This window comes from Maniola jurtina, chromosome Z (assembly GCF_905333055.1).
Source record: "Maniola jurtina chromosome Z, ilManJurt1.1, whole genome shotgun sequence".
In the NCBI taxonomy this organism is placed as follows: Eukaryota; Metazoa; Arthropoda; class Insecta; order Lepidoptera; family Nymphalidae; genus Maniola; species Maniola jurtina.
The window spans coordinates 13,002,457-13,018,185 of record NC_060058.1 but is presented as its reverse complement, the minus strand read 5'-3'; the positions used below and the strand labels follow the sequence as shown (position 1 = coordinate 13,018,185).

The following is a 15,729-nucleotide window of genomic DNA, read 5'->3' as shown; positions in this document are numbered from 1 at the left end:
CCATTTTGTTTTTCCAATTTTTTCTACATTTTCTGTTAACCATTTACTACATTCTTTAATAGTTGCAAGTTTGAACGGAGTCCCTTAAAAAACAAAGGAGCTGCAAAAATCACGTCGGCCGCCATCTTGTTTTTCTGAAATGTCATAATTTTTCCCCAGTCATCTCCCCCACCCGAACACATCTCCCCTACATCACTATATCATTTTCCGTCTCTTTCTAGGAGAACAATTATGTCAATGAGTCAGTCAGTGGTAATCGAGCTATATATAGTATAATAATAACTTGAAAATATCACAAACTTGACATTGGCTAATCAGAGTAAAGCCAGATTTAAAGAAAAAAAAAAAAAAAAAATACCTAATCAATGATTTTATTTATTTTTATTTAACTCTGCTCATTCATTCTCAATAGAAAAATTGGTCGATAAGTTAGGTGAACATGCCTCGATCCTTCTCTGTAGTTGTAATATGTTTTCAACTTATAGTATTGGTCCAGGGTGCTAAACGGTTCCACTTGGGCCGTAGTAAAGGAGGCAATTTAGGTGAACCGGCGGGAATTAGTGGCGTAAAGCTGCCCCCAGCGCAATGGTTCATCCAAAAGCTGGACCACTCTCGCCCTACAGATACCAGAACTTGGAAACAGGTAAGATTTATGCTTGCAAACAACTCAGTGGCTCAGCTTTAGTATTGCGCCCGCATTGAAGGTGGATGGGAGAAGGGTGCATGGGTGGAAGGGGCGTCCCCACCTGCGATTCATAATAGTTTACGAGATATTCTTCTATACTAATAAATAAAATTGAAGTGTCCTGTCTGTTTGAACGGGCTAATCTTTGGAATGGCTAAACCTATTTTGACGAGACTTTTACAAACATGGAGTTGTGTTTTTCTACCTATGTACACTGATATCTCCGAGATTTCTGAACGCATTTGCGTAATATTTTTAATCATTAGGGGAACTTTGCGACATTATTCCATAAAAAATTTGGATTCCTATTCCTCAATCCTGTTGCTGCAGGGGATCTAACTAATCCACGTGAGTAAAGCTGTGGGCATCATCTAGTTTTTAATATCACTACTCTTACCCTAACCCCTTCAACTAAAATGAGTTCAGCAGAAAAATTGTAATCACACCGACTCCAAGCTGTCTTGTCTGTCCTATTCCTAGAGTGATGATTCCTAGAGCGCGAAGCCAGAAGCTCGCTAAGGAAGCCCTGATTGAAGGGGCGACGGAGCTAGTCTTCTGGTGTAGCCCATATAAAGAATAACAGTCAATTAAATATTAAAAATTTACCATAAATCCTCACTGTCGGTTCAGTCGGAAAGCACAGCCTTCGTGGTTATTTTTATTACCATTCAGAAAACCTTATTAGGAGGAGGGAGGCAAGTATAAACTACTTCCCGTCCCCTCTTGTAGACACACACACAATCTTTAGTTCTGTCATTTTAGATTGTGTACAACAAAATTAGCTGCAATTTCTCCTTTTATATAGATCAGCTTTCTATTTTCTTTCAGCGCTACTTTGTCAATGATAGTTTCTATGACTTCAATAATCCTGGGCCTATTTTCTTGATGATCGGCGGTGAGGGCCCCGCGAGTGCCAAATGGATGGTGCAAGGAGCTTGGATAGAATATGCTAAACAGTTTAATGCTTTATGCATCCAGTTGGAGCATAGGTACTATGGAGAGAGCCACCCTACAATGTAAGTTATGACATAGCAACTCTGACACTAATATTATCTTCTTTACTAATAATAAAAATTCAGCTTTCGTAACATTATGTTCGCATTTGAAATGTAGTTGATCGATCGATTTGAAGTTTCTACACAACATCGCAATTATATATATATAGTTAACAGTGTTTTGATGTACCTTTTATCCTGAAGTTAGAAGTCAAAAAACCTATAAATACTAATTGTACAAGTGGGACATTTTTATTTTTAAAAAGTAAAGTGTTCATTATGTTCCACTTCCTACAAGCTTTGTTTGATAAGCATACAATATTATTAATGGTTTGTGTTATATATATTATTTATCAAGTGTTTGTCCTCATTGAATTATTCCTGACTAGATGATGCCTGCGACTTTGTCCGCGTAGATTTGGGGTTTTTAATTTAGCCTATCAGCATGTCCAAACCAATCAGTCATAGAAGTGACTGTGAAAAACTGACAACAACTGACTGGCACATTTCGTCTTGGTTCCTTATGACTACATTAGTTTTTATTTACATTCTTTCAGGGATCTCAGTACAAAAAACTTGTTATACTTGTCTTCACACCAAGCTCTCGCCGACTTAGCAAACTTCATATCAGCAATGAACGACAAGTACAAGTTTAACAGAGAGGTGAAATGGATTGCCTTCGGTGGATCGTACCCTGGATCATTAGCTGCTTGGCTCAGGCTGAAGTATCCACATTTAGTACACGCAGCAATTTCTTCCAGTGGACCACTGTTGGCCAAAGTTAACTTTATGGGTAAATATGTGCTTAATTATATATAATTTATATATATTAAGTGCGGAAACCAGCCCAGAGAGAAGAGATGTGCTTAATTTTCCTCTGCAACTTGCATTTAGGGTTTTTAAGGATCCTGTCTGAGTATCTTTCGTATTTTTAATTTATAGACTGGCAATCAGACCTGCTAGTTAGTGATAATGCAGCCTAAAATGGGGCACGCTTGCCTATTCACTCTTGACTCGAAGGTTGAAATTGATATTATAAGTGGAGAGGAAAACTGTTGTCAGAGAGGCTTCCATGTCCTAGCGGTTTGCGGTGAAGAGCAACTCGCTTTGTGTGTATCTGTGAAATTTTGACTACATATATGGGTATAGACCTTGATGATGCCTTGCGGTACGATAGTAGAAAGATTATAAGCAGTGTTCTGAGCTGTACTTTGATATATATCAGTCAGTGTGGCTAATTCACACACACAATTTTCTAACCAATTGACAGGTCTAAAGATTGCTATCTTTTTCCGCAGGGAGCATTAGGAAAGAGACAGCAATATATTTAAACCTGTCATTTTAGTTTAGTTTAGAGATTGTGTACAGCACATTGTCCCCTTTTATGAATATTACCTATACATTACATATTATGATTTAGCCCAGTATTTATATGCACCTCTCACTGCAGGTTTGCGATTATCAACCCTATCCAATTGAAATAGGGTTTAACTAATATGTACAAATGGGTAGAATGCAATTTATGGGTAGATTTGCAATGGCATTATTTTTTGTTCTCATGGGAACTGGCAGCTATAATTACAACTCTATTCAAATTGCATAAGCTTGATATTTAAATATCCGCAAAAAGGAGCTTGTGCTATACGCACTCTACATTGGACCTTATCATACTGTGATTTATATATTTTTATTAATCAAACTCAAAGCCCCCGAGTTTTTATATCATTTTTATTTATATTTTATATTTTCAGAATACTTCCAAGTTGTCGTGAATTCTTTACGCGAAAAAACCGGCGATGAGGACTGTGTTACTCGAGTGAAATTAGCACACCAACAAATCGAAACATTCCTTAAGACGGATCCCGCAATTATCGAAAAAGAGTTCAAGTATGTACCAATTACATACCATTTTAAGTATAAGTTATACCAGCTATACCCACGTATTTAGTCGATGTAAACCCCACTAGTTTCATAAAATGTTTTACTTAAAATGGAAATAACTCACGATAGTTCAAACATTAAAATTACCTCCTAGATTCAAAAAATACCTTCAGCCGTGACTTGAGAGATTTCTTAAGAGAAGTAAGCCTAATGCTCTCCACAGTGCTTTTGACACAAACATAGTTTGATTTAATTTGACCAATCAAACTCAATGAAACTTTGTAGACACATTCTAGAAACCACAGACACAGGTCTGTAGTTTTCCAGATTTCTGTGAATATGTGTAGTTTAAAGTCACTTGGGCTCAAAGATTTTCATACATGATACAAATCTTTGAGCCGATGTGACAGACCACGGCCTACATGACATCATATTTTGTCGAGTCTTATAGTACTGCAGTTAATAATAATTTAGTGAAAGCGATGACACTTCTCAGGAGTTATATAAATTACTGCTCCATCTATATAGTGCTTACTTTAGACTTTCAGTTAAAACGAGACAGATTTATCTCACTGGCATAACTCTATCTCGTTTTAAACTTATTCATGTTGAAGCATAGACAGAGGGAAATGTTAATATTTATTTTCAGAGTATGCAAACCGTTCTCAAAAGCTTCGGAAAACGATATGAAGAATTTCTATAGTTCCATAGCTGACGATTTTGCCGATCTTGTTCAGTACAACGAAGACAATCGCATCAGCGACAAACGACGCAAAACCACTACAATCAATTCGGTGACTAAAACTTTCGAGTTTTTCTTTTTAAGGGTCCCATACTCAAAGTGTGCCAATGGGACTCTTTTTATTTTATTTTTAACCCCCGACCCAAAAAGAGGGGTGTTATAAGTTTGACGTGTGTATCTGTGTATCTGTCTGTGGCATCGTAGCTCCTAAACTAATGAACCGATTTGAATTTAGTTTTTTTTGTTTGAAAGGTGGCTTGATCGAGAGTGTTCTTAACTATAATCCAAGAAAATCGGTTCAGCCGTTTAAAAGTTATCAGCTCTTTTTTAGTTACTGTAACCTTCACTTGTCGGGGGTGTTATAAATTTTTAATTTACAATTATATTTTATTTTATTAATATAACTCTTATAGCTATTCACATAAATTCTTAACGCCCTGAAGACTATTACTAAGCCTCCAATGTCTGTGTGACTATCCGTCCATCCATCCGTTCGTCTGTCTATCAGCGGGTTGTATCTCATATACCATAATAGTCAGAGAGTTGAAAGTTGTACAGAATTGGTATTTATATTGCTGCTTTAACAACAAATAATAAAAAAAATCAAATAGCCGCTATGAAGATTTAAAAAATATTAATTCTTGTACAATGGTACGGAATCCTTCGTGTGCGAGTCCGACTCGCACTAGACCGGCTTATTTTAATTTTATGATGTAATATTTTATATGCGATTTAAGAGTAACTCAGATCTTTTTGCGGACTGAAGTTGCTTTCACGCAACTTCTGTCTGTATTTATAGCTGTCAAACAAAACAGCGGTTTTGGGGCCGCCAACGTGTCAATTAAATTATATAATTAATCAAAGTGCTTTGAACTACCAAATATTTTGTGTCATAGATTTTGTAAATCCTCTACAAATTCATTTGTTTTACATGTCCGGGTTTGGGTTACAGAAATTCATATATTATCTACCCAAATTAATCGCTCCAGTAGGATTCCATCTAACATTATAAATGCGAAAGTGTGTCTGTCTGTTTGTCTGTCTGTCTGTCATGTATGGGCATCATCTAGTTCAGTATTTTGCTGTAATAAACAAAGAAGTCACACAAGTGATCCTTACGGGATTCCGTTTTTTCATTCAGACGTAAATTAATAAATTTTCAGGTGTGCAGTATGCTAACGCAGCATCCCGAGAAGCCTGAATACCAAAAGTTGGCCGAATTCAACTCTATAGTTCTAGAAGAATCTGACGAGACGTGTTTGGACTATGATTATAGCAAATTGATTAATGGGCTTAGAAATGTCTCTTGGAGTTCGGAACAGGCGGAAGGAGGTGACTATTTTTAAAAGTTTTTATTATTATAAACGCAAGAGTGTGTCCGTCTGTCAGCTTGTAAGGGAAATGTGTCTGTGTGCTCGATCGTAGCAATAGGGAATGCCCTCCGAGCGGTGTTGTGCTCGGTAACGCCAGCTGGGCAGGCGGTTGTAACTTGAAACTTCTATATTTATAGTGTAGATACCTAAACTCTCCGTTAGTGCGATTCAGATTTGCTTGTTCTACGTGAGCTTCAGCTGTATGGTACACGTGCTCCATCTAGTGAAAGCATCGTGAGTGGCGACTGTTTAACCGATTTTGACGAAATTTTAATCAGAATAGCTTGCATCCCGGGAAAGGACATAGGTTATTTTTTATCCCGGACAATCAAAGAGTTCTCACGGGATGTTTGACAACCTAAATCCACGCGGACAAAGTCGCGGGCATTATGTAGTAATTAATACGCCGAATCGAACTGAACAGACCGGAATAGACCACCATTGTCTCATCTCTAATGATATCATATTTTTCAGGTCGTCAATGGATGTATCAAACTTGTACAGAGTTCGGTTTCTATCAGACATCATCGGGCGAAGTCGAAGTATTTGGCAATCAATTCCCACTAGATTTCTTCATACAACAATGCCAAGACGTCTTTGGCACTAAGTATGTACTTTTTACTTTATTCTCAGATTTTAAACGTTTGTAAATCCTTATTCCTACTTAGCGATGGGCATGAACGCTAATTTTAAATAACCGACAGTTTCTAAATCCCACCAGCTTTGGTGATCAGGTCCCCTGCAGCATCAATGTCGCAAAGCTTTTCTATCAATTAAAAAAACCGGCCAAGTGCGAGTCAGACTCGCGACGAAACCGAGACCGAGGGTTCTACCTCGAGTATTTTTTTCGACATTTTGCACGATAAATCAAAACTTATTATGTATAAAAATAAGTTTTAGAATCTACAAGTTCATATTGTAATACCACACTATCCTATAGTTATCTTACTTTGATAATTGAAACAATTTTTTTTTTTTGTGACATAACCACTAATTCAGTTTTCGGAGTTTTTCCTTTACTTGTGCTATAAGACCTAACTGCCTGCCTTTCATGATTCTTGGCCTACGGGAAGTACCCTATAGGTTTTCTTGACAGACACGACAAACAGACAGACGGGCAGACAGACAGCCAGACAGCAAGACAGACAAACAACAAAGTGATCCTATATGGGTTCCTTTTTTCCTAAGATAGGTAAGATAACTATTTTGAATGGGGTGTCATATTATTATGAAAGGGCTTAACCTGTACATACTACATCCTAATACAGATTTTTATATGCACAATAGTTTTTGAGTTATCATGTTTAATGTCGGCAAAAATACCACGGTGCTACTCTGACTCGCTCTTGGCCGGCTTTATTTAAACGGATTCCATAAAGGAGTATCCGTTCCAAAAATTGCAACGACAAAAATGGGTATTCAAGAGACGTTCAATCTTAAAGAACTCGGCTAATATTATATGTAAATACACTATAACAGAAACTAGAACGCGGATTAACAGCCGTACAGCGCCATCTGTTAGCGAGCTACGTGTACGTCTACTAGAGCCGAGTGTGAAATCGATAACAAGTAGTTTTGAAATTAATTGTCATTTTTACAGCGCACTATCATTGGGTTGGTATCACTACTTATATTATAAATACGATAGTGTTTGTTTGTTGGTTTATTTTGTCTTTCAATCTCGTCACAACGGAGCAACAGATCGACGTGATTTTTAGGTTTCGGTACCCAATGGGTACAAACGGAGCCCAATTAATGTCACTTTGTTGTCTGTCTATCTATCTGTCTGTCTGTCCGTCCGTCTGTCCGTCCAAAAAATGTCACAAGTCTCTAGCTCGTAGACTAAATGATTTACAAACCTGAAATTTAAGTGTTTGGTGTAGAAAGTTGACCCAAAATCAAACATTGAATTAAAAACTCAATTGAATTATTTTTGAGGGGGCTCCCATACATGAAAAAGGAGCCGAAATATGAGTCAGACTCGCGTACCGAGGGTTCCGCATTCGGGTATTGTCCCGACATTTTGCACGATAAATCAAAAACTATTATGCCTATAAAAATAAATATAAATCCATAGGCTTAGAATTTTTTTAAGTCTATGTAAAAATCTGTATTAGAATGTACAGGTAAAGCCCTTTCATATGATTTGGTATAGTTATTGTTTCCTTTCACAGGCGGTTTTTCACGGAAAGTGATTTTTCAATTTTCACACTTTAGAAAGTATAAGCAAATTCAATGATATATAATAAGTCGGTTTTCACGGAAAGGGAATTTTTGCACTTATGATTATGATTGAGCGCGTAATTTCGCTTTTAGCGGAACGTAGATAACGATTGTTTGCTACATTAATTGAACTGGATGTTTTTCCCTTTATAACAAACAGTGATGAGAGTTTTCTCGCTGGCGCGCTCTTTACCTCGGGTCCGTGCCGTGACCGTACGCGCGTGACTTCTAAATAATAAAGCGGGATTATATTTAATAATTTTCTAACTTCGTGAGATTTGGCTTCGTTATATTGTGTTACATATGAAAAGGCTTTTCACGTGATTTTTCATATATGTACAGTCAAAGGCCGTAAGTCGTTTAACACCTTAATGATCATATTCGCGTAGCACGCTTGCGCACGCGTATGGAACATGCGTTAGGTGTGTGTGGCGTGTTTATAGAAAAAGGTCATAAGTGCGACAAGTTTTTGATGCAATAGTTTCGCAGAATTGCTACTCGAATTCTGAGGCTGACCGTACATGCGCAAACAAAAACGGTGCTTTTCCATTTGCACATGCGCAGTCCCTGGGTAACCTTTAACGTGATCTTTCTAGAATCGACACCGATACGATAACGGTGTTTTTCCATATGCACATGCGTAGCAACTGCATCGCAAGAAGGATATACGTTTCTCATAGGCAGCTATACCGTTCTAAAGGCGGTAATTTTCCACTGGGCACATGCGTAGTCATACAAATAAGATCACGCATGTGCTTGTTACTAATCAATAACAGAAATATTGAGCATCGCAATTGAGCTCGCCTGGCCAACGCCTCAGTCGAGGTAAAGGCGCGCTAGCAGAATGTCTCGTTCACCTGAGCCTAAAATTCCTGTAGAGATGACCGACCCGGCTGAAAGCCAAATCGCTGAGAGTCCACCCAAACGCGCCAGGCCTCCCAATATCATCAACTTTTTCAATTTATTCTCTTTTTCCCTGGATTACTTTGCTGATTCGACGGGAAAAGTAGTGTTCTCATTAGTTTAAATCGATACTCAAATCATGTACTTTTATTTTTAATTTGCTACCTTGTTCGTGCGGGACTCTTCAATGTCTTTTGTTGCAAGTAGTGCCAAGTGACTTTACATCACGACTACGTAGTTCAGCGATCGAGGCGTGCGCCGTAAGTACTCTGTTGTTAAATTTCGATCTATTCGATTATTATCATTATCGATAATCAAAAGAACTTGTCATTAGTAAAATAAATGCCCATTAAGAACAGATAAAATTTATTTAAATAATTGATCATGAAATACTCGACCTATATAAACTACTATTGATAAAACACGTTGCGAAGTTTTGTTGCGAATGTTTTTTTGTATAAATTATGGTGATAGGCGTCGGGCTCATGATATAGTTTTAAATCGACTAAGATGGCTGATGCGAATGTTCATACGCCATCTTGTAATAACATCAAACATAAGATGGCGGCAAAATCAATACTAGTTCCTTGATCAATACCTATTTGGTTGCGTTACTTGTCTAGAAAGATATGCGCGCGCAATTGAAATTGTGATCGACTAGAACTTTTGCTCGCTTAATTTTGGGATGTATTTAGGAATACATTTGAGCGAGCATACAAGGCTGCTTGCCAAAACCAAGGCTTCGGACTGTTTGTATCCCATATATTTTAGATGAAGCGTTCATAAAATCATGTATGCAGTTTGCAGCGTTTTGCTTGCTGTCTCATTTACTCGGCCCCTATAGCTCTTTTTGACGCCCGGTTTTCACCTAAGTCCTAAACGGAGCGGAGATCTGATGAGTTCAGTAAACCAATCAGATTTTTGAAAGATGACGTGATAATTTTTTCACGTCATTTAGTATATCCCTCCGTTTTGCTTAGAAAGAAACCGCGTATTTGCCTATGGACTTGCTTTCAATCTGTGATTCAGATTCACTAACTGATAATAGTCATCCGCAAACTATTTGCCTAAAGGATCTGAAGCTTAATGTATGAATTACAGAAAATTATACAAGAACGGTACGGAACAGTTGCGTATATATCATATAGTACAGCCAAACGTATTCTTTCTTGCTGCGCGCACTTTTCGTGTAGTAAAAATTAAATAGGCTTCCTGCAAGCGATGTTTTTGTTTTTTATTATGTGACTAGCAGTTGCCCGCGTCTGTGTAAAATTTCTGCTTTCTGATGAGATTAGAAATTTTCCTGCTGCAAAAGGCCTCATTTACCTAATCCTCAGTCTTACCTTAAGGTATGGAACTCAGAAAAGCACTATGGTCGAACTTTATATTATAGCTTTCTTAGATACCTTTGAATTTCATACAATCTTCCAGCCCATATTTTAACCCTTTAGGGGGGGTGGCTTTTCGTAAAATCTTAGCTGATACCTACCTTCCAAATTTCAAGTTAACAATAACGATAATTAAAACTTTTATAAAAAGGAAAAAAATTAAGGGATTAACCCTAATTTTTGAAAAATAACTTATACAAGTTTTTATTATTTAAAGCTAACCTAAATGAAGAGTTTCATACCTCCAACTTCAAATAGATACAATTTTCATATAACCTTCCAACTACCATTTCACCCCCTTACGAGGGGATTTTCTCAAAACCATTTCTTAGTTGACACCTACGTCCTAGAAGTATGGCAGGAAGATCCATTTAATATCCAAAGAAAATAACGTAAGTCTTGGCAAAGAAGGTTGATGATCAATACTAGAGCGTGTTTTTGGAATAGTGCGCGCGCAGGACGTTTGGCACTTTTTGATTTTTGTGCGCAATAAAATAAGTCGATAGAGTTCTACTATGCGGAACTTAAAATGTGAGCCCATCAATCAATGACATGCGCATCCTTTTTTTCTCTTGTGCCGTGGAGTGCATCTTTGGATGTGAATCAATAAACTACGCTACAAGTAATAATACTTGATCGGTGCGACGTTGTGTTGGTGGGTGTCTTGTTATGTGTATTAATTTTAACTATTAATATAAGCTAGTCTCCCTTTTTCGGGCAAGATGTAGACCAAAAAAAGAAAAATTTAAGCCAATCAATTCCAAAAAGCCAACTTCAGATTGTAAAGTGACATGCGCATCCTCGCCCCTTGCACCGCGCAGCGAGTACAATGATAACAAATAAAATCAATGTATTCGAGTTGGCGCTCTTTGAGACGCAATGCGTTGGCGGATTTTGTATCTTCTATACTAGCTGAGCAGCACCAAATAAGATAAAGATAAAGATCATAATAAATGGAATTTGAGTAGCTAATTGCAGTTTGCGTCCTTGCACAGAAAAGATAAAATTTCAATATGTCTTCAAATCAATAAAATCTGGGTAGATCTTGCGCGCGCATCTCTTATCCTGCACCGGGAACTGAGAATTGCAGTGGTGCCCGATCTTTTTAGTGGACGGTCCTGTGTAAGTGCGAAGAAAAATAAAATTATATCTAATTAAGTAAATAATTTATAATATCTCAATATAATATAAAAAGAAAAGTCCATTGGTGACTCATCAACGCCTAACTCTTAGCCCAAGAAAGCTGAAATTTTATACAAAGGTTCTCTGTAAAAAGAATTTTCAAAATTCCACGGGATAGTGAATAAAGAAGGTTTATTTTTAATTGCCGAGCGAAGCAGTCGCTAGTGTTGAACTATTTATGAATGGTGAAATTAGTGACTAAGCAATTCGGTAGTTTTCCTTTTTTGGGTTCTATGTGGGTGCCAACGTGGCCCTATTTCTAAGGCTCCACTGTCCGTCCCTTTTATCTGTGTCTTGTGAACCGATTGACAGTAGAAATTTTTCCAAAATGTGTATTCTATTGCCGCTCAACAAATACTAAAAATTTCAAAACTAACGCCATGAAAATTAAAAAATTACTAACTGTTATTTTTTGCACGATAGTACGAAACCCTTTGCGTGCTAATCTGACTCGTACATGATGAATTTTCTTTAACAGTTGTGAACGCGAATTTTAATAATAAGTTTTGTGTCTACCATATCTGGCAATCAATAATACCGGGGTGCAAGTGACGCGCGCATCCTTGTCCTGCGCAGTCAAGTGCAACGTTAATCAATAGTTTAAGCCGCAACACCTACGGAGTGCTGAGACGCAGCTTTATTTACTTCGACATATGGTTGATATTGGCACTTCGAGAATGTTTTGATTGCGTTGTTGCGCAGACAATTTGCGCACAACAAGTTTTCTTGCTATCGTATCTAGCAAGTAGCAATCAATAATATCGGGGTACAAAAGGAGCGCGCATCTTTGTCCTGCGCTTTCAAATGCAGCGGTGATCAATAGCCTTAAGGTGGAAGCGACGGGCCTGCCCGCGATTCCAAATTAATTTGGTTTTTCGCATTTTTTAAACTAATACGACAACGTAGGCTTATGGCATTTTCAATTGCGACAATGGCAGTATCAATCTCACAGGTTTATATAAAAATCTTTACTTGAAAGGATCCAGTTTAAGAAATTAGCTCTAGTATCGACTAATGTGTCAGAATTAGTCGATACTACAGCTAATTTCTTAACAGCAAAAAAGGAATTTGTCTTCTTAATTACGAATGTATGAGCTTTGCCTGTGTTTTATAAAATCTTTGGTTAGCATCAATTTGTGTTTGTTACAGATTTAACGCGGAGTTCGTAAGCGCGGGCGCCGAGTGGACCAACCGAGCGTACGGCGGCCTGGATATCGCCGCCGGGCGGGTCGCGTACGTGCACGGGTCGGTCGACCCTTGGCACGCTCTCGGCATGACCACCACGCAGGACAACGATGCGCCTGCTATCTTCATTGAAGGTCAGCTTCTATTACAGAATAGAATAGAAATATTTTTCTCACCTCACTAGCGCGGAAAGACTTTTTTATCGCTTGAAATCTACGTAGAAAAGTCCATTTTAACAGTACCTTCACTATAAGGTTTTACTTCTCACCAATTTTGATAGTATTCGAGAGTCAAAACAAAATAACATCAAAGTAAAATAGACCTAAAGGTCCTTGGTTTAAAGTTAAAAATTCAGTACCATTGATTTTAGATTCGCAACGTTTCCGCTTGGAGCGCTGGCTGTAAATATATGTACAAACTTGAGCATTAAATCGAAATTCAAACATGGTGAACTATGGTATAATATGAATGGCGTACTTTTTTCTTTTTATTAAAAAATACCACACAATGAAATTAAACTGATAAAAAGTATCAATTCAGAACGCACCCGAAAAAACTTTTCATTATTTTCTTATATTTACATTGCATGATTGTGGTTTGTTTTTTGTAGGGTAATGTATTAGTTTCCTCGCCGTAGTGAGACGAGAAGTTTTTGTTCCTTAAAATTAAACTAAAACTTATAAAAGTGGTAGAACTGTAATTACTTGTAATCGGGTACAGGTACAGCGCATTGCGCGAACATGTATCCACCGAGCGCCAACGACTCAACGAAACTGGTCGCAGCTCGCGTCGAGATCCAGAGCTATATCGGCTCGTGGCTGAACCTTCCTTGACCCTCGGGTGTGACGAGGCTCTGAGGAGGAACGTTCCGCGTCATGTGGGGGCGGCGGAAACGACGGCGTATTTAAAAGCTTCTCTAATCCAAGGCTCCCAACTTCTTCGACGGTCCTCCTAACGCTTTATAGATTTATTTTCTCATTGCGTTTATTTAAGCTCAGTGTTTCCATAACTGTTCCTTTGTAGTAGATTCAAGATTGTATTTGTAGTGTTAAGTAAATAAGTGCGCATTTGTGTCTCAAATGAATGAAATCGTTCGCAATTGGGGTTAGACCGGACAGAAAACACCCGGGTGCGTTGCTAATTTTTGTAATGAGGTTTGTATCTTGTGTTTGGATTATTTTTATCGTCGAGAGTCGTTTGTTTTGCCTTAAACGGAGGAAGATGAATGCTTTACCAACTTTACGCAGATATTCTAGGCTCAGCCGAATCCGTCTAGATTTGAAACGCGGGGGGGGCCTGACGGTAGGGTGGGGGCTATGGGAATGGGACTAAAGGGGTCAACATCGGTATAGCCCGGGAGGAAAGGGAGACTAGGCAATTTGAACACGAGTATATTGTACGCATGTTGGTTCTGAATTTTTCAGAAGTAAAATGAAAAAATAAGCCGCTACGCGCTAGGGTGTATTGGAGTAACTCAACAAAACTTGTTAATTAAACTTTACTTTCTTCATTTTCACATAATCCCTTCTAAACTTATTAGCACATCTATTTTCTCTGTTATACTAACCTATATTTTTTATAATTACAGTTTTAATTATTTATCATGATCGTCGAATACACAAGTTTAAATTAATACAAGATAATTTAATGATTACTTAGAATATGGTTTACGCATTATTGGTCTGACGCAAAAGACAAATTTCTTTACAGTGCTTTTCTTGTTTAGATTGTTGATATGTTGAGGAACTTTATAGAGAAAAAATGCACCATTTGACGATATATCTAAACTTGACTGTGACTGACATAAATGCGCATTTATCAAATAGTAGTAACAAACCAACATTTGCCAATTCTGGCTATTAAACAAAATTGTCTTGCAATGAGGATAATGAATGTCTAACATCTCAGAAAGCACGGAGGTTTCAGTTTATTTGTCTTGTATACATTGAAAAACGTTTTCACATATGAAATACGGCATATTTCACATAATAAAACGGCATCAACTAAAGGCCTAACTCGATAAAGTAACCAATTAAAAAAAATATCTCCTTACAATCATGCTTACAAATTACAAAATCCAAACACCTACGAGTACCAACAGCATCTTGTTCCTTCACGATAACAATTGAAAAGAAAAAAGGACAGTAACCTTGTTTATTTGTGAAAACGTCACTCACTCTATTTACTTGGAAATGTAATCGAGGAAGCTTTGAGAATGTATATGAAGGTTATATTTGTGAAATTGAATTTACGAGTCGACGGTACGGTGTACGTGACTGCTGGATTTGTTATTAAGATAAGGTTCGAATATGTAGTAATATAACTGTCGGATCAGGTTTAAAATTTTAATATATGTGAGATATAGACTCGAAATGTATTAAAGAGCCCTAACAACTTTTATGACGTTCAAACTGCTCTTTCGATTATTCTTGACTTATTAAGAGTGAATAGACATCTTCTAGGTTAACGCGTCCCTTCATCCACATCATCACTTTCCATCAAGTGTGATTGTGGTCAAACGTGTGCCTATAATGAATTTTAAACCCTTTTTAGACTAAACAACATAGTGCGATTTACGCGAATGAAATGTAAAAACCGCGAGAAAAATTTCGCACTTGTTATCCCGGACATGATATTTTATCATCGGCAATACTGCACGACGGCCTTGCTCACCTAGCATCGGAAGAATTAGCGGTTTAAATTAAAGCACGGAGCCACCTTAAGCACACCAATACCGGATATGTCATTGACAGCAACACTAATTAAGACAAGCTTTGTATCTAAGCTATACCGGAAACTATAAAACTATATACATCTCAGGACTATAGAATAACGAGAGGATTAAGGCTATTGGTTTTCTTGCGGCGGGGTAGCTATATCACTGCTTCTCATTGGAATCAGTCAGTTTGGAAATAGTGGGCGCGAAAGAGTTCAGTATATATTTCTAATGGTCGAGCTAAAAGGACTTTATTCGTGATGTTAGCTATATCCAAAGCATAGAAAACCATAGTTGTCGATAAAGAACTCCATTCAGACGATTCCGATTTTCGCTGTGATGTTTACATTATTATATATTCTAGTATATATTTTGTAATGATATTTGTTCACAATATTTTTTGATTGTTATAGTATGATTGTTCATGACGCATGGCAGCCGCAATAGTTATACGTC

At 37.5% G+C, this 15,729-nt stretch overlaps 1 protein-coding gene across 1 annotated transcript; it reads left to right on the top strand.

The window, feature by feature from the left end:
• The first annotated feature begins 360 nt into the window (after nucleotides 1–360).
• Nucleotides 361–14,625, top strand: LOC123880558 (putative serine protease K12H4.7). Its single transcript, XM_045928741.1, has 9 exons — nucleotides 361–643; nucleotides 1,514–1,701; nucleotides 2,238–2,473; nucleotides 3,432–3,567; nucleotides 4,211–4,355; nucleotides 5,467–5,635; nucleotides 6,151–6,283; nucleotides 12,522–12,691; nucleotides 13,278–14,625. Exons 1-9 carry the CDS (start codon nucleotides 440–442, stop codon nucleotides 13,388–13,390), a joined length of 1,494 nt encoding a protein of 497 aa, XP_045784697.1. The 5' UTR covers nucleotides 361–439; the 3' UTR covers nucleotides 13,391–14,625.
• Nucleotides 14,626–15,729: the final 1,104 nt, after the last annotated feature.